We start from the raw sequence: 26422 nt of genomic DNA on the forward strand, positions 1-26422 counted from the left end.
GGTCTTCGGAGGGGCAATGCAGGCACAGGGTCCTGCTTTCTCTAGTTCCCGCTGGGGCTGCTCGCCTTCGAAGGTAGGCGCTCTACCCTGCCTCTAGGTCTGCACCGCTCTCTGCCTCCCACCCTCCCTGCCCTTATCTGTCCTGCATTTTCCCACCCTCCTTTACGCCACCCCTCTCATGAACTGCTTTGCCCCCATTTTCTCACCCTCCTTTGCCTCCCCATTTTCGGGCCTGAAGGACCTCTAGCTCTGAGTTTCCTTATTTCAAATGACCTTTTAGAGAAAGATGTGAATGGACACACTCCTAGCTGTGAATGTGGCCTGTGGTCCAGGGAGAAGATAGTCACTCCTCCGTGAAAATCTTGCTTAGTTCCCCATGTCCTAAGAAGCAGGCAATTTGACAAACATTCGTTAAATTAATTCAAGTGGAAATTAAATCTCACTCCTCCTCTCCTTACCTAGGGGCCCTCAGTGTCTACATGCACATTTTTGCCCTGAAATGCCCTCTGTTATCATATCAAGAGAGGCCCAGTGATCAATGATTTGTGGGCTCAAGGACAATATCTTCACCAGCTGTGGCTGAGCAGGCCTCAGACGGAGAAAGAGCAGAGCTGGGGAGGGATCAGAAGTTCCCAACTTCGGGGGGGAGGGCATAGCTCAAGTGGTAGAGCACAAGCTTAGCATACACAAGGTCCTGGGTTCAGTTCCCAGTACCTCCTCTAAAAATAAGTAAACCTAGTTACTTGCCCCCTCAAAAAAATAAAATAAATTAAAAAAAAAAAAAAAAGAAGTTCCCAACTTCATGTCAGTATTGGAGCTCCGAAGTCCAGCCTTGGCCCTGCTTCCTGTGTGGCCTTGGACCGTTACCTTGGCCTCTCTGAGCCCCATGAGAAGGATGAGCCAGTGAGCTAACATGTAGGCAGGGCCTTGGGGAACCTGATGGCTCAAACCTCGATTCCTGCTTCATGGAACCTCTTCATTCATTCATTCTATAGCAGTTTTTTGAGCTTTGGGAACACAGCCATAAAGGGGAGATCCCAGGCCCCTGTCCACTTGGAGTCCCAAGTATAGCAGGGGCATTGACCACACGAGTGGTCAGTGTTGAGCGCTGTGCCCACAGGACCTGAGTGGCATCTGGAGGACACCAGAGCAGCACACTGTGCCTCTTCTCCACTGCTGGCGTGGCCTATTTGGAGGATGAGGAGCCAGCAGGGTGCAGTTTGGGGCACCTGCTTCCCTGGCACAGGGAGCCTTGCTGCAGCATCCGACTGTGGTGTGATAAAGGCTTATGAGTGAAGAGGGGCAGCCGCTGGGCTCCCCACCTCTCCCTGGCAGACGATCAGGCAGACAGGAGCAAGAGGGGCAGAGCAAGACAGCTTTGGTGCCCCCCACCCCAGACCTCTACCATCTTGGGAAACAGTAGCTCAGAGGTTTAGGACGATGCTGACTTAAGTAGTCAGGGCAACCCAGTCTGGCCAACATGGCTGAAATGCACACTCCGTATTATTCCTTGAAGAAACTGTTATCTTTCTTCAATGGCTTCGTGGCTGTAAGTATGTCACAACCCAGGCCCTGGGGCTTTGCAGCCCTTCCTCCATGGCTGGCTTCTTCAAAGACAGAAATAAGTTGATCCAAATTCACTGGCACCTGGACCTGTGGTCCTCAGGGAAGCTGAAGGGATGTAGGGCAGACTGACGAGGAGCAGAACACACTGGGAACAGGCGTGGCCTCCATCGACCCAGAGCTGGTGACATCAAGCCCAGGGGAGTGTGACCTGGGGGACCTGGGGTCTGCGGTGGAAGAATTTGGTTCTAAGGCAAATCCTGCAGAAAACGACATTGTTTGGGAAGGCAGGAGGGAATGATTCCTTTCTTGGTCTTTTCCATTTTTCAAATCTTTTTTTTTTTCCTTTCTCTAAAAGTAACCTGAAATGTGCACTGTTAAAGAAATCATTGTTTTAATAGTAAAACAGTACGAGGAAAGGCTGCCAGGAAAGAGAAGGAAATTAAATCTCACTCCTCCTCTCCTTACCTGGGCTGTACCATTTTGATAGGAATTAAGCAGGATAATGCATTTAAAGGGCTTGTGCCTGTTCTGGGAACATTGCTCAATGAATATCATCATTACAGCCTCCCAGACTTTTCTCTGTACCTTTTAAAAACAGCAAAACAAACATGGGGTGCTATTGCTTAACAAATCTCATTTTTTTTCTTTTTTAAAAAATAGTTTTCTTCCTTTTAAAGAGACTGTATTTTTGAAGAGTAGTTTTAGGTTCACAACGAAACTGAACAGAAGGTACAGAGAGTTCCTGTGTAAGCCCCGCCCCTCCCACGCACAGCACCCCCATTATTCACATTCCCCATCAGTGCAGTGCCTTTGTTATCATGAACCTACACTGATATCATTGTTACTCAAAGTCCATTAGGTCTCACTCGGTGTTCTATATTCTAGGGCTTTTGACAAATGCAGCCACCATCTCAGCATCACATAAATAATTTCACTGCCCTAAAAATCCTCCACCCATCTTCTCTCCGTCCCCGCTAGCCCCTGGCAACCACTAATCTTTCTGCCTCCGTAGATTTGCCTTTTCCAGAATGTCATATACTTAGAATCATAAACCATGTAGTTGTTTCAGATTGGCTTCTCCCACTCAATATGTCTACATTTCCTCTGTCTCTTTCCGTGGCTTGATAGTTCATTTCTTTTTAGTGCTAATATTCCACTGTCTGGATGTACCACAGTTTATTTAATCCATTCCTGTGCTGAAGGCCATCTTGGTGCCTTCCAACTTTTGGCCATAATGGATAAAGCTGCGAGAAGCATCTATGTGAAGGTTTTGAGTGAACGTAAGTTTTCAACTCTGTTAATAAACACCAACGAGCATGATTGTGGACAGTCTACTTTCTTTTTTGGGGGGGGGTGTAATTAGGTTTATTTATTTATTTACTTATTTTTGGAGGGGAGGATGTAATTAGGTTCATTTATTAATATGATTATCTTTAATGGAAGCACTGGAGATTGAACCCAGGACCTCATGCATGCTAAGCACGTGCTTCACCACTTGAGCTATACACTTCCCCACCGACAGTCTACTTTTTAAAAGACTTCAGGCCTAAAAAACATCTTTCTGTATCACTAAACATTCTCCTACAACAGGAGTGAGCGAAGTACAGTCTTGTAAGTCGCGTCTTTCCATGGCTTGACATCCCATCCAGTCCTCCTCTGTCTCCACTAGTTTCTGTTATGCTCGGGTCTGTTTTGGGCACACTGTTGCCTGGTGGCAATGTAGGAGAATGTTTCTCCACGTCCTCCTTGCCAACTCAGGGTATTATCATTTTTGAAACGTTTTTGCTGATCTTATTGGCCTTTGTTCCTCCTTTCCTCTCCCCTGGGGAGAGGCCTTCTTCGTACGCAGCTACTGGATCACTTTTCCCTGTCTGTTTCCTGTTCTGCAGCTCTCTGGCGTGATCCTCATCTGCCTGGACACCTCTGTCAGTTTCCGAGCGGTGGTCCTCTGCATGCCTGCTTCACGCTGACTAACTGTGCCTGGTAAAGGGCTGCGTCACGGCGCTGCTTGGCTTCGCCGGGTATTATGGAGCAACCAAAGAAAGCAGAGGCACCCTCTTGTTTGTAAGTTGCCCACAGCTCCCCCTCAAACTCCCATGTCTTCGTCATGTCTGAATCCTTCCTTGCACACATTGCATACTCCTTCGATTGTCATTTCCTATTTTACAGTGTTAACCGTGTCGTTTGATGCGTGGCATCCAGCAAATCCACCTTTTCCTTTACAATGTGTCTCATTTAGAACTCCCGTACCCAAGTGCATAAATTACACTCTCTTAGGTTTTCTTCCCTTAATTTTTAAGTCTTGCTTTCTTACTCTTAACTCTTTATTGAGAGTTTGATCATTTGTGTGTGTGGTGTGAGGTAAGGGTTGGATTTGGGTGTTTTTTCTTCCCCAGTTGTATGACATATTGTTGCGCTGACTGACTGGCTCATCCAGTCCTCCTCTGTCTCCACTAGTTTCCGTTATGCTTGGGTCTGTTCTGGGCACACTGCTCAGTTCCATCAGTACATATGTATGTCCCCCACGACCACAACACTATGGTAATTGCCAGGCATGCACAGTACACGTTTAAACACATGGGGTGTGTATTTCAAGCATGATCACGCAGTTGTTAGCATGTCACAGGTTTTATGTGTCTCACTCATTCTCATACACAGCTGTGACCAGGCATCTCCCCAAAGTCCAGCTCCCAGCATCCCCATTCCTATTTCCCTTGGAATTGTGTCTGAGCTGATCATCCCATCCTAAATTTAATCTGTCTCCAGCATCGTTTGTTTCCCTTCCTCCATGGTATTGTTGTAAAACTCCAGCAATTTCAATTTGGGGTTTTCAGGGAGATCCTTGCTCCAGCATCTAGCCACCCCTCAGAGTATAAACAGCTTCAATGGTTATTAAAGTGCCCGTCCTCGCCCTCCTCCTCCCCCCCTGAATCTCCATCATCTCTTGTTTCCTTTCTTTTTTTTTTAAATATATTTTTATTGATGTATAGTCAGTTTACAATATTGTGTCAGTTTCTGGTGTACACCACAATGCTTTGGTCATGTAGGAACATACATATATTTGTTTTCATATTCTTTTTAACCATAAGTTACTACAAGATATTGAATATAGTTCCCCATGCTATACAGTAGAAACTTGTTTATCTGATTTTATGACACTCCTCTTGTATTTCAAACTGAGAGACACTCTGCTAGATCCGACTCTGTAGGTGCTTCTGTGCAATTCAGTGGGTTTGTAGATGTAATTCTTGGTGCATTTGTGGGAGAGGGCGAGCTGTGAGTCTCCACCATCTTGGCTCAACCCCCTCTCGTTTTCTTTCTTAATAACCTCATTCAGCAAATAGTTATTGAACAGGTCCTCTGCCTACAATAGTTTATCTTCAATAGGATGTCGACATTATCTTTTTTTTTTTTGTCACTCATTTTTGAATTAAAAAAATTAAAAAAATTTTGGGGGAGGTAATTAGTTTTGTTCATTTATTTATAATGGAGGCACTGGGGACTGAACCCAGTGCTAAGCGGGCACTCTACCACTGAGCTACACCCTCCCCTCCATGGATGATCTGTAGTTCAATTTGGAAGAATCAAAGAGTCCTTCCTCTCACACCCTACGTCCAACCTATTGGCAAATCCAATCAACTTTACCCTCAGCCTCTGTCCCATCCAAAGCCTCAGAGACCACACTCAGAAAAGTAAAGTCCTGATGGCCTTGGGAGCCACGAAGGGTTCTGAGCAAAATTGTGCATGGACTCAGGTGCTCAGGGCGCCCTCTGGCGGCTATGGGGGACCAGAGGGCCGGGGACAAGTATGGAAGACTGTGCTGGTCCAGGTGGGAGATGGTGGGGGCTGGACGCGGTAGGGCTGTGGAGGGGGTAAGAAGTGGGCAGAGTCGGGATAGATTCTGCAGATGGAGCCAGTAGGACTTGCTGACGCCTGGATATCTGTCCTCGGAACGCCTCAGTCATGCAGGTGTTGGGAGATATTAATATTAATTTGAATCCTTACAATCTGATACAGGAACCACTCGTCTGGGGTCTCACAACTGCCTCCATGTTTGTCCTTGTTGGCTGCGGGTACCTGCGGTGTGTATCCACTGTGCTTTCCTGATTCTCTATGTCAAGGGCAGATGAGCCCAGCCATCGGCCAGTCTGGTGACTCAAAGCCTGAGTTATCAGAGATTTTAATAATAATAAAAGACATAATTGGAAAGAGATCAAAGGGGAACCAGGAACTGACCTGTCTTTGCCCCCTTCCCCAAATCTGGCTTCTAGAAGCTCCACAGAACCCACTGAGACCCCTTGAGCTGGCCCCACCCCTACGTTGTAAAGATTGGGAAACTGAGGCTCAGGGAGAGAAGCAGCTTGAAGACCTCCCCTCTGCTTACCGTATTTCCCACTGTTTCCCACCAGGCATGTGAATTTTTATTTTTTATATTTTTGCTTTCTTGGATTTGTTTTTGTTTTTTTGGGGGTAATTAGGTTTAGCTATTTATTTTTAAATTATTATTTTTAATGGAGGTACTGGGGATGGAACCCAGGACCTCGTGCATGCTAAGCACGCACGCTACCGCTGAGCTCTGCCCTCCCCCCAGGCATGTGGATTTTATCAGAAACATGAGGCGGCATATGTTGGTATTTTCCCGCGGCCCCCACCGACCTGTCATCTGTCATCTCCTCTTCAGTCTCATCACCTCTCCCCGCAGTTTGCATGTCTGGGGTTTCTTGGCCTTGCCTCTCCTCCCCTCTTCCTGCCTTGTTCAGTCCCCCTCCTGTCCTCCTCTCCATCTGCCCCTGCTGTCTGCACACACAGCCTTCGCCTCACCCGCAGGTCCCCTCTTAAGCCTCCCGGACTCCCAGAAAGGGCTGAGCCTGAAGTGGGGCTCCAACTAGCAGCTCCTAAGAATACTCCACTGCCAGCATCTTGGACCACATTCAGGAAAGCAACACATGGAAGAAATAAAACACTCCCCCTTGCCCCGAGGCCTGAGTTCTTGCAAACTGGAGGGGCCATGGTGGCCTTGGGGTGGGGTGGGAGGACTCCCAGCGAGTTCCCAGCCTCCCTCTGCCCCGCTCTGTGTCTTCCAGTGTTTCTTGTTCATGGTCATCATTCTCATCGTGGAAATCACAGTCGCCACAGTGGTCCTTGCCTTCTAACTGATAGTTAAGTACAGCACAGCTTTTCCCACTCCGCATTAGAAATCCACAGAATTAATAGAAGCCCTGGGGCCCCCTCCCAGGCACCCACGCTCGCTGAGATCCGGTGATGGCGGTAGACTGGGCCTCCAGAGATGGGCCCAAAAACCTCAGCCTTCTTCTTAAAGGCTCCCCTCAAGAAACCTGTTGAGTTAATTTGACCAGCTCTCCTGCATTTGGGGTGAGGCTGAGGGAGTAATGGGAACAGCTGTAAAAGTTGTTGGGGTTTTGAAATGTATTCAAAATAGAGGGCTATTTAGCAAAATCCATCAAAATGACAAAGCACGGATCCTTTGACCCAACTGTCTGGTCTCTAGGAATTAACCAAGGATTTGCTTGTTCGCACGAAGAATGACATACATACCAGAGTGTGCAAAAGATTGCTTCCAGCCTAGGGAGCATCAGTGGTGGGGAGGGTTTAATGTATAATAATCCACATAAGCAAAGCCGACACAGATGGAAAGAAGGAGGCTCTATATACAGGAGACGGTCCATTTTCCAGGACATAGTGTTGTCCTCGTTTGTGTCCCCACAGAGGCCCACCCTGAGACAAAGATTTGAAGGCTTGTGGTTTATTTGACAGATGATTCCCGAGAAGCACCTTTCAGGACTGGGGCAGTGAGGCAGGGAAGGGCATGTAGCCCTTAAAAGCTGACACTATGGGCAACTGGACTCAGTGCTCAGTCCTGCCCGGGGACGTCTGGGATGCAGCGAGGAGCATGCAACTATTTTCTCCATCCCAGGGACGAGGGAGCCGCAGTATTGATCCGCCGCCTCCCATCAGTCATTGCTTGCGGGCTGCTCCCAGGCGCATGCGTGCTGAGAAGCCGCAGCGAGAACTTCGGTAGCTGGCGGGGAGCGTGCACAGAAATGAAAGAAGCCACCAGGATTTGAGCAAGTGCACTGCTACTCTTGTTGAGAACAGCCCCGTGCAGAACCATGAGAGTAGTATAAAGCAAGGCGAACCATACTGAGAATATGCTTTGACACACATAGCAGGTCTCTTTTGGGACACAGGAAACAGTAACAGTCGTGGCGGTGGAGTGGGAGAAACTTGTTGGCTGGGAGAAAAAGGTGGGAGGGAGACTTTTCATGGTCTACCCTTCTGTGCTTTGTGAATTTTGAACCATGTGACTATTTCACCTCATTGGAAAAAAAATTTGTTTTAATTTAGGTCTCTATTTAAAAAATAGAAAATTAAAGTTGTCCTTTTTGTGCAGAGAGATTCAGTTGCTAAAGATGATATTCAAGTCTTTAATCGAGTTACAGCCAAATCCGGGGTGGGGCGTAGCAGGCGTGTGGGCGACTCGAAAGAGCAGATGATTCAAACTCGTTTGTGTGGGTGGGTACACCCAGATGCGCTGGGCTTGAGACCCACGCTCATCCCCGTGTCTTTTTCTCCGGGCAATGGAAGCCTGAGTTCGTCGTCGTCCTCCTCCGGCGCAGACCCAGGGCTGGGGGGAGGGGCCGTGAAGGAAGCAGAAGGGAAGTCCCCCCTCCCCAACCCCAGGTCCCCAGAAACTTCACCCAGTGGAGCACCTAGGTGTCTTCTGTGTTCACCATTTTCCGTTTCATCTTTGAGGGTCACAAAGTGGCCTTCGTGACACTGAGGAAGAACTACAGAAGTTACAACGAGCCAGATGAACTATTCCATGGAATGGACTTTGGTCGTGGAGAAGGTGAGAGTCACATCTTTGTTTTTACTGTGGTAAGAGAGACATAACTCAAGTTGATCATCTTAGCCATTTTGAAGTGTCCAGTTTTGTGGCATTAAGTGTGTTCCGTGGTTGTGCAACCATCCCCGGAACTGAAACTCTGTCCTCATTAAACAGTAACACTCCTTCCCTCTCCCCCCAGCCCCTGGCACCCACTGTCCTGTGTTCTACCAGTTTCTAGGAATTTGACTCCTCTGGGGACCTCCTATAAGTGGAATCAGATAGTATTTGCCTTTTTGTGTCTGGCTTATTTCACTGAGCATCATGTCCTCAAGGTTCATCCAAGTTGTAGCATGTGTCCAAATTTCCTTCCTGTTTAGGGCTGAATTAATATTCCATTGTATGGAGACACCACATTTTATTTATCCAGTCCTCTGTCGATGGGCACTTGGGTGGCTTCCACCTTTTGGCTACTGTGAATCATGCTGCTATGAACATGGGTGTACAAACACAGTCATCTGATAGAAATGTTGTGTAATTCTTTGAATGGCCGTGCCCTGCCCCCTTCCTTCCTGTCTCATTCTTCTCTCTTTTTTTTTAGTAGAAATACTGGGGATTAAACCCAGGACCTCATGCATGCTAAGCATGTGCTCTACCACTGAGCTATAAGCTCTCCCCTCCTCTCTGTTTCTTAAACACACTTAGTAAGCTTCAGCCTCAGGGCCTTTTGACAGCTTGTTCCCTCTTTTTGGAATGCTGTTCCCTCAAATATCTGCATAGCTCCCTCCCTCACTTCATTCAGGTCTCTGTTCAAATGTCCCTTCCCAGGAAAGCCTGCCCTGCCCTCTCTTTCCAAGTTATCCTCAACCCCTGTATCAGTCAGGCTGGGCTAAGTGATGCATTTAACACCAAGATGGTGGAAGATTCAACTCCCAGTAGACCTTGAGGCCCAAGATGGTGGGAAATTTAACTTCCAGTAGACCTTGAGCTTCATTACATGCTCCTTGTAATATATTAACATGGTAAATGGCACTCCCACAGGCACCATAACAGTTCTGAGGCTGACCATAAATGGCTAAAAAGTGAGCGGTGGCCCAATTCCTGGGAATCCCAGCCCCTTCCCCAAAGTAGTTGAAATAATCTTCCCACTTACTAGCATATAAAGCTACCGAGCTCATAAAAACCAACAACCCCTACACCTTGTAGCCACTCTCCCTTCTAAGTGAGATGGACCACAATCTGTTTACGGACTGTGTATCTACTTTTACTTTAAACTGAGCACCCAGCGCTACACCTCATGGCTTTTGTCTTGCCTTCTGAGACAGCCTGCTCTCTGTCTATGGAGTATGTATCTCTCTGAATTAATATGCTTTTACTCAACTGTGGCTCACTCTTGAATTCTTTCCTGTGCAAAGCCAAGGACCCACACTTGTTGGGTTGTGTCCCAGGGACTCAACCGAGACCTGGGACATGGCCATCCTCTTACCCAACATTTTTCCTGTATCAAGACCAGCGTGGCTGGAGCTGAGTGAGTTAAAGGGAAGAGAGGGGAGATGAGGGCCCAGAGGTGACAGGGCAGATCGTGCAGTGCCTTGTGGGCAATGGTGAGGAGTTCAGCTTTTACCCCAAATAAGATGGAGCCATGACGGGGTGGTGAAAGGAGGTATTTAGCACAGGCTCTGGAACGTGGTGACTGCTCTAATAGTAGACCATTATTTCTATTGTTTTCAATTATTTTGATCATTGAAAGGGAGTCTTCAAGTGTCTATTCTCCTCGCTGCAGCTAAAGTGCTGTGGAGTGAGGAACTACACAGATTTTGCTGGCTCCTCCTTTGAAAGGACCACTGGCCACACCTACCCCAGGAGCTGCTGTAAATCCATTGAGACCGTGGCCTGTGATGGGCGCAATGTGTCCACAGATGTCATCCACCAGAAAGTAACTTGAGATTTTGTTGCGCGTCACCTGGGTAGACCCTGAGGGCTGGTGACTTCTACAAAAATTGCATTTTGGCAGGAACGCCAGTGATTTCAACCACAATTTCAGCTCATTTCGACCACACAACCTAAGGTTACTATCCCCATTTCACAGATGGTGAAACTGAGGCCTGGGGAGGGGATTGGTTCAAGGTCACGTGGCTTTGGTTGAGCTTGAATTTGGATCCGTGTTGGCCTGCGTCCATTGCCGGGGCCACACTGCCTCCCTCACCAAGATATTAAGCTCTAGCAATTATAATGGAAAACAATCGTTCTAACCATAGTGATGGCCGCCATGTGACTGGGCACTCCTGCTGTGAATTCAGTCTCCATTGCACCCCTTGAAGTGGGGACTGCCCTTCTCCCATTTTACAGATGAGGAGACTGAGGCACCGAGAGGTTCTCATGGCCAGAGAGAGGTGGAGCTGGGCTTCAAACCCCATCCCTAGCTTCCAAACCCCTAACTTCTGCTGCAGATGAATGAACCCAAGGCTCTCCCCCTGAGGGAAGAAATAAGAGTCATTTCTTAATTCATCCCTTCATATTGAATGGCTCCTGCTGGGTGCCAGGCCAGAGCCTCGGAGATGGACATGGTGCTACACGCTGGCTCACTGTGCCTGCACAGCCTGCCTGTCAGCTCCCGACCTCCTCTCCCACTCACTCCATCACTCATTCCCCTCCAGCCACACTGGCCTCCTCGCTGCTGCACAGATAGACCAGGCACATGCTTGCCTCAGGGCCTTTGCACAGGCTATTCTTTCTTCCAGGAATGCTCTTCCTCTAAATGTTTTCCTACCTCACCCCTTTCAAGCCTGTGTACAATTGTCAGGCTGTTCCTGACCCCCTATCTATAAAAGGACACTGCCACAGTCACCATCACACTCTGTCTCCTTACCCTGCCTCAGGGTCTGCCCAGCACTGAATCACCACCTGACAATGTGATTACTGTACTTGTGTATTACCTGTTTTTTCCCCTCAACCCCATCAAGGCGGAAATGTCTATTTTGTATGTTGCTGGGTCTCCAGCACCCAGTCCAGTGCCCAGCACAGAGCGAGCACTTAATAAATGCCCATTAAATAAAAGGGGGACACTGACCCTTTGAGCTCAAGGCCAGTCAAGCTTCCAGAAGAAAGAGGAGCATCTCAGCGACCACAGGAAGGGAAGCGGGGGCCCATCCCCTGCAAGTGGCTGGCTGTTCTGCCCAATCACTGTCTGGTCTGTTGATCTCTCTAAACCTTAGTCTCTTCATCTGTAAAACAGAGAATAGACTAGTGCCCACCTTATGGGGCGTATAGTGAGAAAATACATGTAAATGGCTGAGAAGGTGGTGGATGCAGGTTAGCCCTTCTGTTCATATGTAAAGAGCTCTCGGAAATGACAGTTCCTGAATGCCGACTATGGGTCAGGCCACTGCTGTAGATTCTGTCTTAAACCTCACAAAAATCTTGTGAGGCAGATCCTACTGGTCTATTTACACTTGGGGAAACCGAGGCACAGAGAGGTGTGGTGATTTCTCCAAGGTCACACAGCTAGCTTGGGACACAGCTTGGGACATCTGGTCCTGCTCTTAATCACCATACTAGGATGTTAGCACAAATGGACACTGGGGAGGAAGTGGTATGTTCTGGAGTGGGGTAAAGGAATGAGGAGGCCAGGGAAGATGTTGGGGTGGGGGAAGCAGTCCAGCAAGAACGAGCCAAGGTCCTTGTCACTGTGTCCCTTTCTCTTCCCTGAATCTGAGAGGAATGTTGGTAGTCTGCCTGGCGGGGGGTTGATGGGGACTTGGAATCCACAAGTCCCTGACCAGGTCCTGCTTACTCTGATGTTTGTATCCACAGGGCTGTTCCCCTAAGCTCCTGAAAATAACCAAGACTCAGAGCATCAACCTGAGTGGGGTCTCCCTGGGGGCAGCAGCAGTGCAGGTATGGCCCAGCTCCTCTGCGACACACTGAGCTCTTTCATCGAGCCCCTACTTACTGTGTGCCCAGCGCTGTTCGGGACACTGGGGACACAGCAGTGACAAAAGACAAAATGCCTGCCATGGCGGAGCTGACATGGTGGGGATGGATGACTGTTTGGTTTAAGATACCTGCTGAGAAGGAAGTAAAAGAGGGTGATGAGATAGGGAAAGGAATCAGGGATGGCCTCCCTGAGGAGGTGAGGAAAAGCCATGTGTGTGTATATGGGAGAAGACAGAGGGAAGAGCTGGTGCAAAGGCCCTCAGGTTGGCTTTTTCAAGGACCAGCAAGGAGGCCTTTATGACTGGAGAAGGGTGGATGAGGAGGGTGGTAGGGGGAGATGAGGGCAAGGCCTTGTGGGCTACAGAGAGGGGTTTGGTTTTTATTCTGAGTATGATGGAAAGCCGTTAGAAGGGTTTAATTTTTTAAAATTATTTTTATTTTCAAAAATTTTTGCGGGGGAGGTGATTAGGTTTATTTATTTACTCTTAGAGGAGGCACTGGGGATTGAACCCAGGACCTAATGCATGCTAAGCATGCGCTCTACCACTTGAACTATACCCTACTCCCGCCAGAAATTTTAAAATATAACAAAACAGAAACAGAGTCATAGATACAGAGAACAAAGAGGCGGTTGCCAGTGGGGAGGGGTGTGGGGGGAAGAGAGGAAGAGATGAGGGAGATTAAGAGGTACAAACTTCCAGTTGCAAAATAAATGGGTCAGGGGTATGAAATGTACAGTGTGGGGAATACAGTCAGTAACTGTGTAATATCTTTGTATGGTGACAGACAGTCATTAGACTTATCGTGGTGATGATTTTGAAATGGATAGAAATGGCGAATCACTATGCTGTGTAATAGGAACTAACATGGTGTTGTTGGACAGTTATACTTCAAATACAAACAAACAAACAAAATCACAGGAAAAGAGATCAGATTCATGGCTGCCAATGGCAGGGCATGGGGGGAAGAGGGAACTGGATAAAGACAGTCAAAAAGTACAAACTCCCAGTTATAAGATAAAAAGTACTAGGAATACAATGTGCATGATAAATAGAATTAACACTGCTGTATGTTATGTAGGAAAGTTGCTAAGAGAGTAAATCCTAAGAGTTCACATCAGGAAAAAAATTTTTTTTTCTTTAATTTTGTGTCTATGAGATGACGGATGTTCACTAAACTTATTTGGTAATCATTTCCCTATGTGTGTAAGTCAAATCATTATGTTATACACCTTACATTTATAGAGAGCTGCATGTCAATTACATCTCAATAAAACTGGAAGAAAAAAAAAAAGAACCGTTTTTACTCACAGCACTTCTGACACCAAATGTGTGGGGGTTTTCCACACCACTTCTCTGTGGGCACCACCTGGGTGCCCTACAGTTCAATTCCAACCCTACCTAAACTCTACAGGCTAAGGGCTCAGTCCCACAAGACCGCCCTCCACCTCAGATGCCGGTCACCAGTATTGGGTCCCCAGAGTACTCGTTATGAAGTCCAAGTTCGTACTGCTCGCTGCACAACAGGCCAATAAATCGAGAGACAAGTTGTTGAGGCGAGGGAGCAACCCTATTCGGAAAGCCAGCAGACCGGGAAGATGATGGACTAGTGCCTCCAAAGAGCCATCTTGCCTGCATTAGAATTCAGGCTTCTTTTATACTGAAAGGGGCGGGAGTAAAGCCAAGCATTTCCGGTTCCTGTTGGGCTCGGGGTTGTTAATTTCTTCCTGCCTTCACAGGTGGGCCTGGTCACAATGTTTCCTGTGAGCTAAAAAGGCATTTTCACTTAATGGTCATTACCTGGGAAGCAGGATTCCCAGAGATGGGCTTATAGGCAATGTCCCTTTAGTGATTAACTAGCAAGAGAATACAAAGGTTAAAGTAAAAGAAACATGGGACACAGAGTCAGGTTTGTTCTCCCCTCTGACATGCCATACTCTTCTCTGACTTGGCTACAAAATCAGGGGGCCCTTGCAATCCCCCCTCCCTTTCAGGTTTGATAACTAGAATAATTCACAGAACTTAGGAAAGTGAGTTACTTACTATTACCAAGGATGTAACTCAGATGGGAGAGATGTACAGGGCAAGGTATGGGGAAGGGGCCCTGAGTTTCCATGCCCTCTGTGGGTGTGCCACCCTCCCTCAGTGTGTTCACCAAACGGGAATCTCTCCGAACCTTGTTGTTCAGGGTTTTTATGGAGATTTCATCATGTGAGCACGGTTGATTAAATCACCAACAGTTGGTGATTGGCTCGATCCAGCCCCTTTCCTCCCTGGACCCTCACTCCCAGGAGCTGGGGTTGATAGTTTCAACCCTCTAATCATGATTTGGTCTTTCTGGTGACCAGCTTCCATTCTGAAGTTTCCCAGGGGCCCCCAGCCTAGGCTGTCTTCTCATTTGTATACAAAAGACACTCTTATCACTCCGGAGATTCCAAGGGTTTTAGGAGCTGTGTGCCAAGAAAAACCAGGACCAAAATCCAACTATTTCTTTTCTGTTGTATCAGACAGGAAAGAGCTGGATGTGGCCACAAAAATTTTTTAAATCCATGCATTTGAAGTGCTGATATTATAGTGAAGAAACACTTGTTTAAGTTAAACAAGAGGGGAGGGTATAGCTCACTGGTAGAGCACATCCCTAGCACGTATGAGGTCCTGGGTTCAATCCCCAGAACCTCCATTAAAAAAAAAAAAAAGTAAACCGAATTACCTCCCCCCAGAAAATAAATAAACATAAAATTAAGTTAAGCAAGTAAATTATATAGTATTTTAGACACTAGGGGCTATGGGGAGGAGGACACATAGAAAGGGGCATCAGAAATGCTGGGGAGGGGTTGCAGCACTAACTAGGGGGGTGGGGAGGGAGATGAGTCAACAAGAAGGTGAGATTTGCACAAAAGGCATGAGGGGAGCCATGTCACTCCAGGCTGAGGGAACAGCCAGTGCAAAGGCCCTGAGGCAGGAGCCTGGTGTGTTCAAAGCAGCAAGGAGGAGCAGAGCAAGTGTAGGGGGCAAGTGGGAAGAGTGACAGGGAGAGCAGTGAGGTGACAGGTCAGATCATGCAGGGCCTTTTGGGTCACAGAGTCAGGTAGGAGCCATGGAGGGTTCCGAACTGACAAGGGACCTGACCTGGCTCAGGTATTCACTGGTGCCCTCTGGCTGCTATGGGGACCAAACTTCTTGCCAGAATTGGTTGAGGAAACATCAGCTTCCTTGCCCTCCATGCACTGAAACTTTCCAGGGTCAAGGTGGTGGCCACGAGGCCCAGCTAGAGGCAGCCCCACATCTGAGGCTCCCTGGCCTGATCTGGGTTCTACTATATGACACACAGCCCTTGACCAACCATCTACTTGGCTGTGTTTCAACCATCCTCTTCCTGGAAACTGCATTTCACTAATGGAAATAAAAGAACCACCACATACGGACATAATGACTTTAATTTTCTTTTTCTTTTGTGGAGAAAAATGCACACCTTTCTGAGTGGACATCAAAGAATGGCTTATATGGGAGAACCACATCCAGGATATAAATGACCAGGTCCAAAGCTTGAGCCATAGAGTATTTTGGGATCATTGGGAAGAAGCCAGTTAGCAGAATCAGTGCTTCAACAGAGAGACCAAAATGTTCACCCCTTACTTATTTTTTTTTTTGGTTGAGTAGGAGAGAAAGCTACAAGAACATGGTCCCTGGAGAAGCCAAAGAAAGAAAAAGAAAGAAAGAAAGAAAAAAAACTAGAAACCCAAACCCAAAATAGCAGTCATAGCAATTTCCCACTGAAACTGCCTATGGAAAGACAAGTTCCTGAAAGCAGGTGATAAGAAGGCACAGTGTGGATGCAGGAAACAGCCTCAAGTCACCTCCCCAGATCCCAGCCTCCCTGGAGTTGGGAAGTCGTTTTCCCACAGCCTTTGGCTTAATTTCTGTTTGTAAACTCAACACACTTCCATCCCCTGCAGTGATCTTCATGTATGTTTCAGTTTCCCAGAGACCATCAGGAGTGAAACCTCCCCTTCAAACATCGTAAAATAAAAACTTGCATTATTTTTAGAGGAAACAACAAAAAAAATTCTTCTACATCATTCCCAGTCTCGAGAGAACCCAGAGGCAGCTGTCTCAGTCACTACTTGAAGCTGAACTACTGAAAAATCTTATGTAAACAGAAACCTTAGGCCAGGTCAGGGACTAGATGCAGCCAAAGCTGTGTTTCATCACATGGGAAAAGTCAGCTTGTCCCTCAGATAATGGCACTCTGACCTGCTGTATTTTTTCTGGCTGCAGTCTGTTGGCCAGTCCAACAGAATCTTGACAGGCGGTGGTGCATCTTAAGAAGCCTTTTTATAGTTGCTTTAAATTCTCCCTTATGTTAAAGCAACTAACATGTTTGACTCCCACCCCAAAGCTTCAGGTACCCTCACCTGATGCATTTCCAGGAACTTGTCCCTCCCACCACAGTCGTCTAACTTGGTGGACAAATATCCCCACTTTGAAGCTCTAAGAACAGCCCCCAGTATGGGGTGAACGGAGCCCTGTAGACATAAACTCAATCTTCAGCTTCTATAAAGAGCTATGTTGAACTTGAACCAGATCTTCCCCACTCCTGGGAGGAGGTTGAGTTCTTCAAGGCTACGGGAATTTGTTTTGGAGGCGGAGGCTGGGAGGCTGCCAACGGGAACACAAATCATTCGCTTTGGCCATCCGCAGTGTCAGGTTCTGGAGTGTTAGTGTTGCAGGGCAGATAGAGGTGGCATGCTACCAGAATTTGGACTCTGGTGGGTAGAAAGAGCTGCTGAGTTGGGTGGGGGGCGGGGAGGCATCAAGATATAGATCTCCAAACTGCGCATCACTTCCTAGCAGGGGCCCCTGGCAGCTGAGGACCCCAGTTGGGCCAGTTCCCTGCTGGTGCCTCCACCTGGGAGGCCGGTTCCCCGCCCATACCCCATCAGCGCGCCACTCCCAAGGTGTATCGCCTAGTGCAAGCAGCAACAGCCGTCAACCAACCCTGCCTCCTCGCCTCTCTAGCCCAACCCCAAAGCATTCCTTAGATGACTCCTCCATGAGCAGAAAACATCACTGGACCCTTGCGGTGACATGGCTCGGGAAGCCAGCCATGAGTGGTCTAGGGTTTTCAAGTCGGAGGAGCCAAAGTCCTCACATCGGAAAAGCTGTCCCGGCAGCTCAAGCTACAGGAATGTTACTCAATTTCCTTTTCTAGCAGGATGTCAGATGTGGAAAGACCTTGCTTAAAACATTACCAGGCAAAGAAGGCCGGGGCGGGGGCAGTGGGGTGGCAGGTCTGGGTAGGAGAGCCCCATGCTCCTGGCTCCTGAGTTAACTCCTGGTAAAAAGCCCCCAGCAGGAATGCCAGGGGTTGAGTAATTCTCTGCCTGGCCCGATGAAGCCCATAGTTCCAAAATCCCATTCTGGATCAGGGATCCAGTGGATAAGCTGAAACAGTGGCAGGGACATGAGTGATGTGGAATTCTGGGGAAGCTCAGAAGGCACTTCTGGGGTCCCTGAAGCCGAGTGGAGTGGGGCGGGGGAGGTCTGACCCCCTCTTCCTTTATAATGGGAAAAGCCGCTTTAATACTGCTTTCACAGGCAGAGAAGCTGCAGGTCAGAAGGGAGGGGTCTGCCAGGGCCAAAATCCACTGCCCCGCCTCGGAGCCCTGAGGTCTGAGAAGGTTCACAGGCAGAGCCACCTTCCTCATCTCCAGGGATGAGAACCCACACTGCACGAGACAGATGAACCATCTTCAGCCAGCACGTGAACTCCAAGCCATGACCAACACAGAACGGAGTGGACAGTGGTTCTGACCCAGAAGGCACTGTGGATGTCCCTCCACCAGGTGGGGAGGGACACGCTGCCCACACTACCCCCATTAAAACGCCTGAAAGCAGCAAGCTCGTGCACGCCCATATCCCCAGATTCTGCCCACAGTGCAGGATCCTCAGGGTCTGGAGCCTGTGACAGCGGCTGCTTGGGCAGGCTGGTGGCCATGGCCAGCGAATGAGCCATGCAGGGCTTGGGGATGGCTGAGGGGAGGCGAGGGGGCGCCCTGAGCTTGGAAACAGCCCTTGTGGCTCATGCCTCAGTCACAGTCCCTGCCGAGGCAGGAGGGGGTGGGGGGATGGGGGACCATTTCTAGCAGCTGCAGCCACTGGGCTGCGGGGGTGGGGTGTCCCCCAAGGCCGGGCCTTTCCCATTGCTGCCCGGGCTGGAGCTAGGTTCCAGGGACTCATTCATCTTCTCGCAGATGACGTCCACCAGGCGCTCAAACACCTGCTTCACGTTGATGCTCTCCTTGGCGCTGGCCTCGAAGAACTCAAAACCTGGAGGGACATAAGGGGGAACACCTATGAGACCTCAAGGGGCATAGCCTGGGCTGTGGCATCACCCGAACTTGGGTTCCAAGCCCAGTTCTGCCCTTTGTGCGGCTGTGGGACCTTGGCTGAGTCTCTTAGTCTCTCTGAGCCTCAGTCTGCTAGTCTGTAAAGTGGGAACAATGATGCTTTGGATGCTGATAAAAATCTGTGGCAACAGCTCTTGCCTGCACTACTTTGCACATCTCTTTGTCACAAGGCAGTGGTGGCCAGAGTCCTGGTTGTAACATTCTGGTGTCCAGCAGGTATGGGGGTGCCTGGGTGAGTGGGGTTCATTTTCCACCCAATGTCTGCTGCCCAGGAAGGCACAGCCAGGCTGCCCACAAAGCCAGATATTTATGTGGACTTTTTTAATGCAGCCAAGTATTTCACATGTTCTGGAAAATAATGCTCCAGGTCAAGTGAAACAGAGGACTGAGCAGTGGCTGAGGGCTGGCTTCAGCCCAGGGGCTGGTGGGTTTCAGACTTTGTAGAGAGTATACAATGTGCACAGTCCCTGGCCTACAGAATACACTAAAAATGGTGATACTAATGTTAATAGGCAGTGCTGACGTCACGCTTATGACGTGGCAGGCATTTTTCTAAGCACTTTATGTAAACTAACTCATTTAAGGATGCTCTGAGGTTCAGACTTTTACAGCCCATTTTACAGTTGGGGAAACTGAGGCGCGGAAGAACAGTCATTCATGTAAACTCACCCAGGTAGCACAGCCAGGCTGCCTGGCTGGGAATAATAAAGATTAAACATTCCTATTGTGTCACCTGGGGCCTCAGGAGGGAGGGCAGGCTGGCTGGCTGACTTCTGGGGAGGGAGATGATGGTGAGGTCGTTTTGAATATATTCTTAGCATCACAGTGACTGTCATAACCTGTTTCTCCTTTTCAAAAAATGTTTATACCCCTAGAGGTGAGAAGTGGTACAAATGCTTTGGGGACTTGCCCAAGGTCCCTGGGCTATAGAAGTGACCACTCAACCTACAAATAAGGGTGTACATAACAGTCCTTCTTGCACCCCTAAAAGGCTGGCTCAGGATCTGCCTGCTGGGAGCTGACCCTGAATGGTCCCTGATGTGTCCCCATCTGCCATCCCTGCCAAGGTAGGCCAGGAATTCAGACAAACACCCACCCTACTGCATACAGAACAGGGTAAACGGTCTTTACCCTAGCATTGTATCATGCTGCACTATAAAAATGTACTCATAATTATTTATGTGTGTAATTATCCATTTACTGTCTCTGCTACTAGAAAACCAGCTCCAAGAGGCCAGGATTTCTGTCTGCCTTGTCCACGTCTGCAGCTTGGTGCTGGGCACAGAGCAGGTACTCAAAAGTACTTGATAAATGATGGATTGATGGATGGATGGATGGATGGATGGATGGATGGATGGATGGATGACAGAGGCAGGGAACCAACACAGATCTCTCCTCTAAGCCTGGTGATCATCAGTGTCGCCCCTCTGTCTTCCTAGGCAAAGCTGGCATTTCCTTAATTGTGTCTGGCTCTGCCTCAAATAAGCTGAGGACTTTTTTCTTTTTGAACACTTTTTTCTTTCTGATTATAAATATTCAGTGAAGAAATTCACTGGAGAAACTAGAAACTACTGAAAAATATCAAGACAGACAGAAAAGTGTAACCTCATCACCCAGAAACAATTACTATTGGCGCTTTGATGATCAACTTTCCACTCTTTTTGAAAATATAAATACACAATTGTTGGGGTTCAGTTTGTAGAGGGTATGTGCATGTGTGTGCACGTATGTGGCCTTTTTCTTACAACATGGGGGTCAAATTCTATCTCCCGCTTTGTATTGTAATATTTTAAATTTAATGGAGAGTGGGAGTCTCCCCTCACCCCCAGGAACTAGCTGTTTTCTGCAAGGAGGTGTGGGGAGCATCCTCAAGTATTCCAGCCCAGGGCCAGGCCCCCAAAGCTGAATCCCCAGCACATCTGGAAATCAGACCCAGGCTGAGGTTCCCAGAAAACACAGGGGACAGAGGAGCAGGTTAAATGGCACCATGATGGAGCAGACTGAAACCCCAAATGGGAGACATTCCACAGACATTCCAGTTTCTCCAATAAATGATGGCAAGAAAAAAAAAAAAAAGAGGGGGCGGGTAGAGCTTGTGTTTGGCATGCATGCGGTGCTGGGTTCAATCCCCAGCACCTCCATTAAAGTAAATAAATAAATAAACCTAATTACCTCCTCCACCAAAAAGAATTTAAAAATTTAAAAGATTAAAACAAAAAAGAAAAAAAGAAAGGGAAAAAAAGAAGAAAGGAAGAAGGAGGACCATTATGGTCCAGGGGTCTGCAAACCATCTCCATAAAAGACCGGAGTAAATGTTTTAGGTTTTCTGCACAAGCATCAGCAATAGTTCACAATCATGCTAGCTAACACCTGAATGCAACCTAAGAGTTTGCCAGGCTCTGTTAGAACCGCTTCATACATCATACCTCGTGTAACCCTCCTGACGACCTGATGAGGTGGGGCTGTTATTATCTGCATTTCACACATGGGGAAGTGCAGGCCCAGAGAGCTGAAGTCACCAGTACAAGATCACAAAGCAATCAAGAAATAACACGAGTTAATGTTCAATCAGAGCATTTGCTTATTGAATCTTTCTAACAGCCCTAAAAAGGAGACGTAGTTTTCACCTGTTTCCTAGATGAACACATAGAAGCCCAGAGAGGGTAGGCGAGGTGCCCAAGGTCACACAGCTAGTGGGTTGCAGAAGGGGATTCTAGCTCCAGAGTCTGGATCCTTAACCCACCCTCCCCTGTAGTGGTTACACTGCCTCCCGCAAGGGAAGTCCAGGGGAGGGCCTAGAATACTAGGATACTCCAGGACAAGATTTTCTTCTAGCTTAAACTGAATCACTAATCCATTCACCTGATTCAGAGAGGTGGACTGAAAAGTTCCCCTCCCACCGAGGTGCCCTGGCCTCCTAGTTCTCAGACACAAAGCTCACCACTGTTTCTGTATCCTCTTGGAGTTCCTTTCAGCAAACCTAAGTATACATCCTTCTTCTCACCCATTTTATAGGCTAATGTAGGAGTTGGCAGACTTTGAGCCACAGGCCAAGTCTGGCCTGTTGCCCATTTTTGTAAATAAAGTTTTACTGGCAGATAGTCACCCTCAGTCACTGACGTATTATCTATGGCTGCTTTCAGGCAGAGCTGAGTGGTTATGACAAAGACCCTAGGGCTGAAAATATTTCCTTCCTGGCCCATTAAGAAAATGTTTGCTAAAAAAAAAAAAGTTTGCTGATCCCTGGACTTAAAGGAAGTGGCCATAACCACTATTCTGCAGTTTGCTTATTCCATTTAACCATATACCACAGGGACCCCTGAACATAAAGAATGTCCTCATCCTTTTTAACAGCTGTGTAATATTCCACCACAGCACTATACTTCATGTGTAGCTGTCTTCTCCACTGTGAGATATTTGGAAAGTTGTCAAGGTTTTCTACTACTAACGGTACTATAATTTGATATACTTGCCACTTCCCACATAGGTGCAGATGTTTGTAGGATAAATTTCCAGAAATGGTTTTGCTGAGTCTGGGTTCCCAGGGCAGTGGGGAAGTAAGGAGTACCTGTGGGTGAATCCTCTGAAATTAAATGGAGAAGGTGATATACATGTGGGTATTCTTCTGGGCAGATCTTCAAAGGGCAAAGGGTTGATGACTGTGGTAGGATCTGGGACTCGAGCACGGGGATGGGGGTTTTGTTCTGGGAGGTCCAGGGCCTGTGGCCCAGGCTGGGCACTAACCAAGGTCATCGGCGAGCCTCCGGCCCTCCTCAGTGGGCACCACACGTTCGTCCTCCAGGTCACACTTGTTCCCCACGAGGATGACCTGAGCATTGTCCCAGGAGTAGGTCTTGATCTGTGTGGCCCTGTGGAGTTTGAGGGCTGTTAAGCCAGAGATTAGGGTCAGGGGGAGAGGGCAATGGTCGGGAGGGGTCAGCAAGCACTCACCAGTCCTGCACGGCAGCAAAGGACTCCTGGTTGGCAACATCATACATGAGCAGGAAGCCCATGGCTCCGCGGTAGTACGCTGTGGTGATTGTACGGTAGCGCTCCTGGCCAGCCGTGTCCTGGGCACACAGCAGGGTCAGGCATCTAGAAGTCACTCTGTTTCCTACCTCACCCCTGCAGGACCCTGTCACAGCCCCAGTCTGATGGGAGAAACACAGACCCCTACCTTGAGGGGTTCCCAGTCTAAGGGGTCAGTAGCCTCTCAGGGATTTATCAACCTCTTTGACCTCATCTCCAAGAACCAACTTCACGACAACAAACAAGAACCACCTGGGCCAGAGCGCGCCACCTTGACGCAGGCAGCCTGGTGCTCGTTACCATGACAACCACTAGTAGCCGGAGTGATTTTTTTGGGGGGGGAGCAGGAGCATGGCTCTGAAGAGCAGGCAGGCTCAGTGGGGGCACCCCTGGCTTACCCAGAAAGGGTACCCAAACCTCTTCCCCATTGGTCACCAGGACTTGCAGCCCACATTGGGTGAGTACTGTCTCCCCCTCAGACCCCACAGGGCAGGGCACGTCCCCCCCACCCTGATGAATTCATCTTGTAGATCACACCACTCTTCACACCTACCCCGAGCCCCCTCCCTGACTTTGGGCCACTCTCCCTCAGCTGGGACCCATCCCCACAGCCCGACACTGTCGCCTGGACTTCCCATGAGGAACCCTAGGTCCTGCCTGGCCAACAGACCCACAGACAGCTGCCTGGCCCACCCAGATCTGCAGCTTGATCCTCTTGTCATGGCGGTAGACCGTCTTGACCTTGAAGTCGATGCCCACGGTGCTGACAAAGGCGGGCGTGAAGGAGTCGTCGGCGTAGCGGAACAGGAAGGACGTCTTGCCCACGCTGCTGTTGCCGATGAGCAGCAACTTGAACATGTAATCAAAGTTCTGGTCTGCTGCATCCCGCTGGCCCGTCTGGGGGTCTCCCGCTGATGCCATCTTGACAGGGAGCCTCCTGAGGGGGCGGAGGTGGGGAGGGCTGGAGCCCTGCAGGGAAATATAATGCCAGGAATGGCTCCAGTGTCTACATCGGACCTGGGCTCAAATCTTGACTCTGTCACTTGGAAGCCAGGTGACCCTCGATGCAGCACTTGCTCTCTATCAGCCTCAGTGTCCTTTTCTGGACAATGGGGATGTTTGTCAAATTCAAGGACCTGGATTTGGGGCAGGAGGCATGGGGTGCCCAGTAGGGCGGCTGAGGAAACAGACCCTGTGGAAGGTACAGGTGTGGACTTTGCCCCGGGGTGAGCAGCCGGCGTGGCCCAGGTGTGAGCTGGAGGGAGGAGGGGCTGCCAGCTGGATAGAGCCCCCGCCACCTCAGGGCCTGGGTGTTGACTTTGGCAGGTGTTGGCCACCTGCCTGCTCCTACCGAAGCCATGTTTAACCCCTTCCATGACCCCCATGGGGAGGGGGGTTTCAGTGGATACAGCCCAGGTTTAAAGCCCAGCTCTACCCCCCAGTAGGTACTGCCATCTTCTGTTTGTCAAAAGGGCCGGGCCCATCTCCCTCCTGGTAGGGCTGACTCACCCCAGCTCCAGCCCATGGAGGCCAGAGCGACAGTCCCCAAATCCAAGGAAACCACCCCAGCCGCCACCACGACCACCTGGTCCTGCCTTTCCCGGCCACCTGTCCCCACAGCTGGGCTGCTTCATCTTGGTCCAGCATATCCCCTCAGCCCTCATTGCGTCCCTTGGCCTCAGCTTCCCCCAACAGTTTACGGCTACTCCCTGAGCCTCTCAGAGAGGCTCCAGAAGGCCTGGGTGAATGGGCAACCGGCAGAGGAACCCCTGGTAAAGTCATTTCTCAATTGCCCGTGTGGCTTTTTTTCCATTTTAAAGGAGGACCCAACCGGCCTCCCCTTTCCTGCCCAGCCCTCTGCCCCACCCCATGTTCCGGGAGAACGAGTTTCAGGAGGGGAAGAGAAGAGGCAGGAAGACTTTCCCCATGCCGAGCAGGGCTGCCAGATTGGGTCCCCCGCCCCACCCCACCCCCAGCCCCAGCCCACCTGTTTGGCCTCTGGTCCCACTTCTTTTTGATCATCTGCGGACCCTTCCTCACGCCTGGCACTAGGTGAGAAACCCGGAGGGCTCAGCCTTGTCCCCCATCACTAGATGTGGGGCGCCCCAGCCAGTGCAGGAGAGTGCAGGAGCTTCCTCCCATCACCATATGGTCCCATCTCAAGTCCCCAGCTGGGCTGTCTGCCCCGCCCGCGCCCCATTAAGGCTCCCCGATGAGCCCAGCTGGCTGGGGGCGAGGGAAGAGGCGTCCCCCGCCGCCTGCCTTTGTTCCCAGGCCCCGGGCCCTCCCCCTAAGCCCCTGTTGCCCCAAGACCTGCTGGGACGCGGAGGTGTGGGTCTGGTTGCGCTCCCTCCGAAGGGGTCACCTCGCGTGGGGGGTGCTGCCCGCGGGGGTTCTGCCTCCAAACTCGCTGCGGCCTGGCCCCGGTTGCGACCCCGACCCCGCAGCCGCCACCGCCGCCGCTGCCCGCAGCCACCCGGATCCCGCGCCGGCTCCGCCCAGGTGGGGGTAGGAGGGGCCGCTCCCGGCTGAGGGCGGGGCGGGGCTTGTGGAGAGCGGGGGAGGGGCTGGAAGCAGCACCGCGTGCGCAGCTGTCGAAAATCCGTCCCTTAACAATAAACATTTCATTTTAACTAAACCATACTTAGAACTTCTGCTTGTGTCCACAGCTGCTAAGAGCGCGGACTCTGGAGCCTGTTTCCAATCCCAGCTCTACCCCTTTCCAGCCCTGTCGCTTTGGACATGTTAACCTCTCTGGGTCTCATTTTCCCCATCCATCACGTGGTCCATAACAAGAGCACCCACCTTATAGGGTTGTGTGAACGTTTCGATCTGAGTTAGTATTTGTCAAGTGCAGCGCCTGGCCCTAAAGTGGGCTAGACCCCCCTTTCTAAATACTCTTAAGGGCCCTTATAATTAACATCCCTTAACAGATAAACTGGGGATCAGAGAGGGGCAGCCTCTTGCTTGAGGCCACATGATAAGGAAATTTGGCATCCAGGCTCAGCTGAGGTCTCACACTTTTCTTCAAGCCAGCAGGAGAGGATCTGCAGTTATAATAATTCAGGCTTTGGTAGGGTTCAAATCCCAATGACTCCACCTGAAGCCACTTGCTGAACTTCTCTAAGCCCCCATTCCTTCATGGGAACATTAGCTGCCTCCAAGGGCTGCTGTGGATGAACTGAGATGACTTGCACCAGTCAGGAAGGGCTGGCATATGCTCAGTAACAAGCAGCCCTACAGCCTCCACAGCAGCCAACCCCCAAGGTTTGCTTCTCACTCACACTGCTCATTGCAGTGAAGGGATGATGTGGCAAGTCATGCACTGGCTTGCATACTTCTCTTTGGAAGTGACTCTGCTTATATTTCATTGGCCAAAGCAAGTCACATGGCCACCCCCAATGTCAATGGGGTGGGAAATACGCTTGTCCTCCAGGGATCAGAACCAGCTGTTGTCACAGTAATGGGTGGTACATGCAATGGGTAGCGCCACGCCTGGCACACAGTGGGTGTTCAACAAATGGGCACCGTTATAGGAAGAGTTGAGGGGCGGCAACAGCTAACATTGCAAATCACTGTGCCACATGAATCCAGAAGCAGAAGCCCTCAGCTCTACCCTTGCCTGCCCCTCCCCG

At 49.6% G+C, this 26422-nt stretch overlaps 2 protein-coding genes across 4 annotated transcripts; one reads left to right on the forward strand and one right to left on the reverse strand.

Annotated features, from left to right (window-relative positions):
• The first annotated feature begins 320 nt into the window (after positions 1-320).
• Positions 321-12868, forward strand: TSPAN16 (tetraspanin 16). Its single transcript, XM_032466368.1, is given in 7 exon segments — positions 321-1625; positions 3497-3630; positions 5396-5405; positions 8351-8403; positions 8405-8437; positions 10197-10349; positions 12227-12868. Coding segments are annotated over 7 exon segments (642 nt in total). The 5' UTR covers positions 321-1480; the 3' UTR covers positions 12341-12868.
• Positions 12869-15767: 2899 nt separating this feature from the next.
• Positions 15768-25297, reverse strand: RAB3D (RAB3D, member RAS oncogene family). 3 transcript variants are annotated; one of them, XM_032465695.1, is made up of 5 exons: positions 25153-25297; positions 23481-23756; positions 22710-22828; positions 22503-22627; positions 15768-18678 (listed from the first exon to the last, which is right to left on the reverse strand). In XM_032465695.1, the coding sequence occupies exons 2-5, from the start codon at positions 23706-23708 to the stop codon at positions 18491-18493; spliced, it is 660 nt and encodes a 219-aa protein (XP_032321586.1). In that variant the 5' UTR covers positions 23709-23756; positions 25153-25297; the 3' UTR covers positions 15768-18490. The 3 variants fall into 3 exon arrangements, with proteins under 3 accessions (XP_032321586.1, XP_032321583.1, XP_032321585.1); XM_032465692.1 differs by having other exon boundaries at positions 25101-25288; XM_032465694.1 differs by lacking the exon at positions 25153-25297 and adding an exon at positions 24775-24968.
• Positions 25298-26422: the final 1125 nt, after the last annotated feature.

The sequence above is a fragment of the Camelus ferus genome, chromosome 22 (genome assembly GCF_009834535.1).
Source record: "Camelus ferus isolate YT-003-E chromosome 22, BCGSAC_Cfer_1.0, whole genome shotgun sequence".
In the NCBI taxonomy this organism is placed as follows: Eukaryota; Metazoa; Chordata; class Mammalia; order Artiodactyla; family Camelidae; genus Camelus; species Camelus ferus.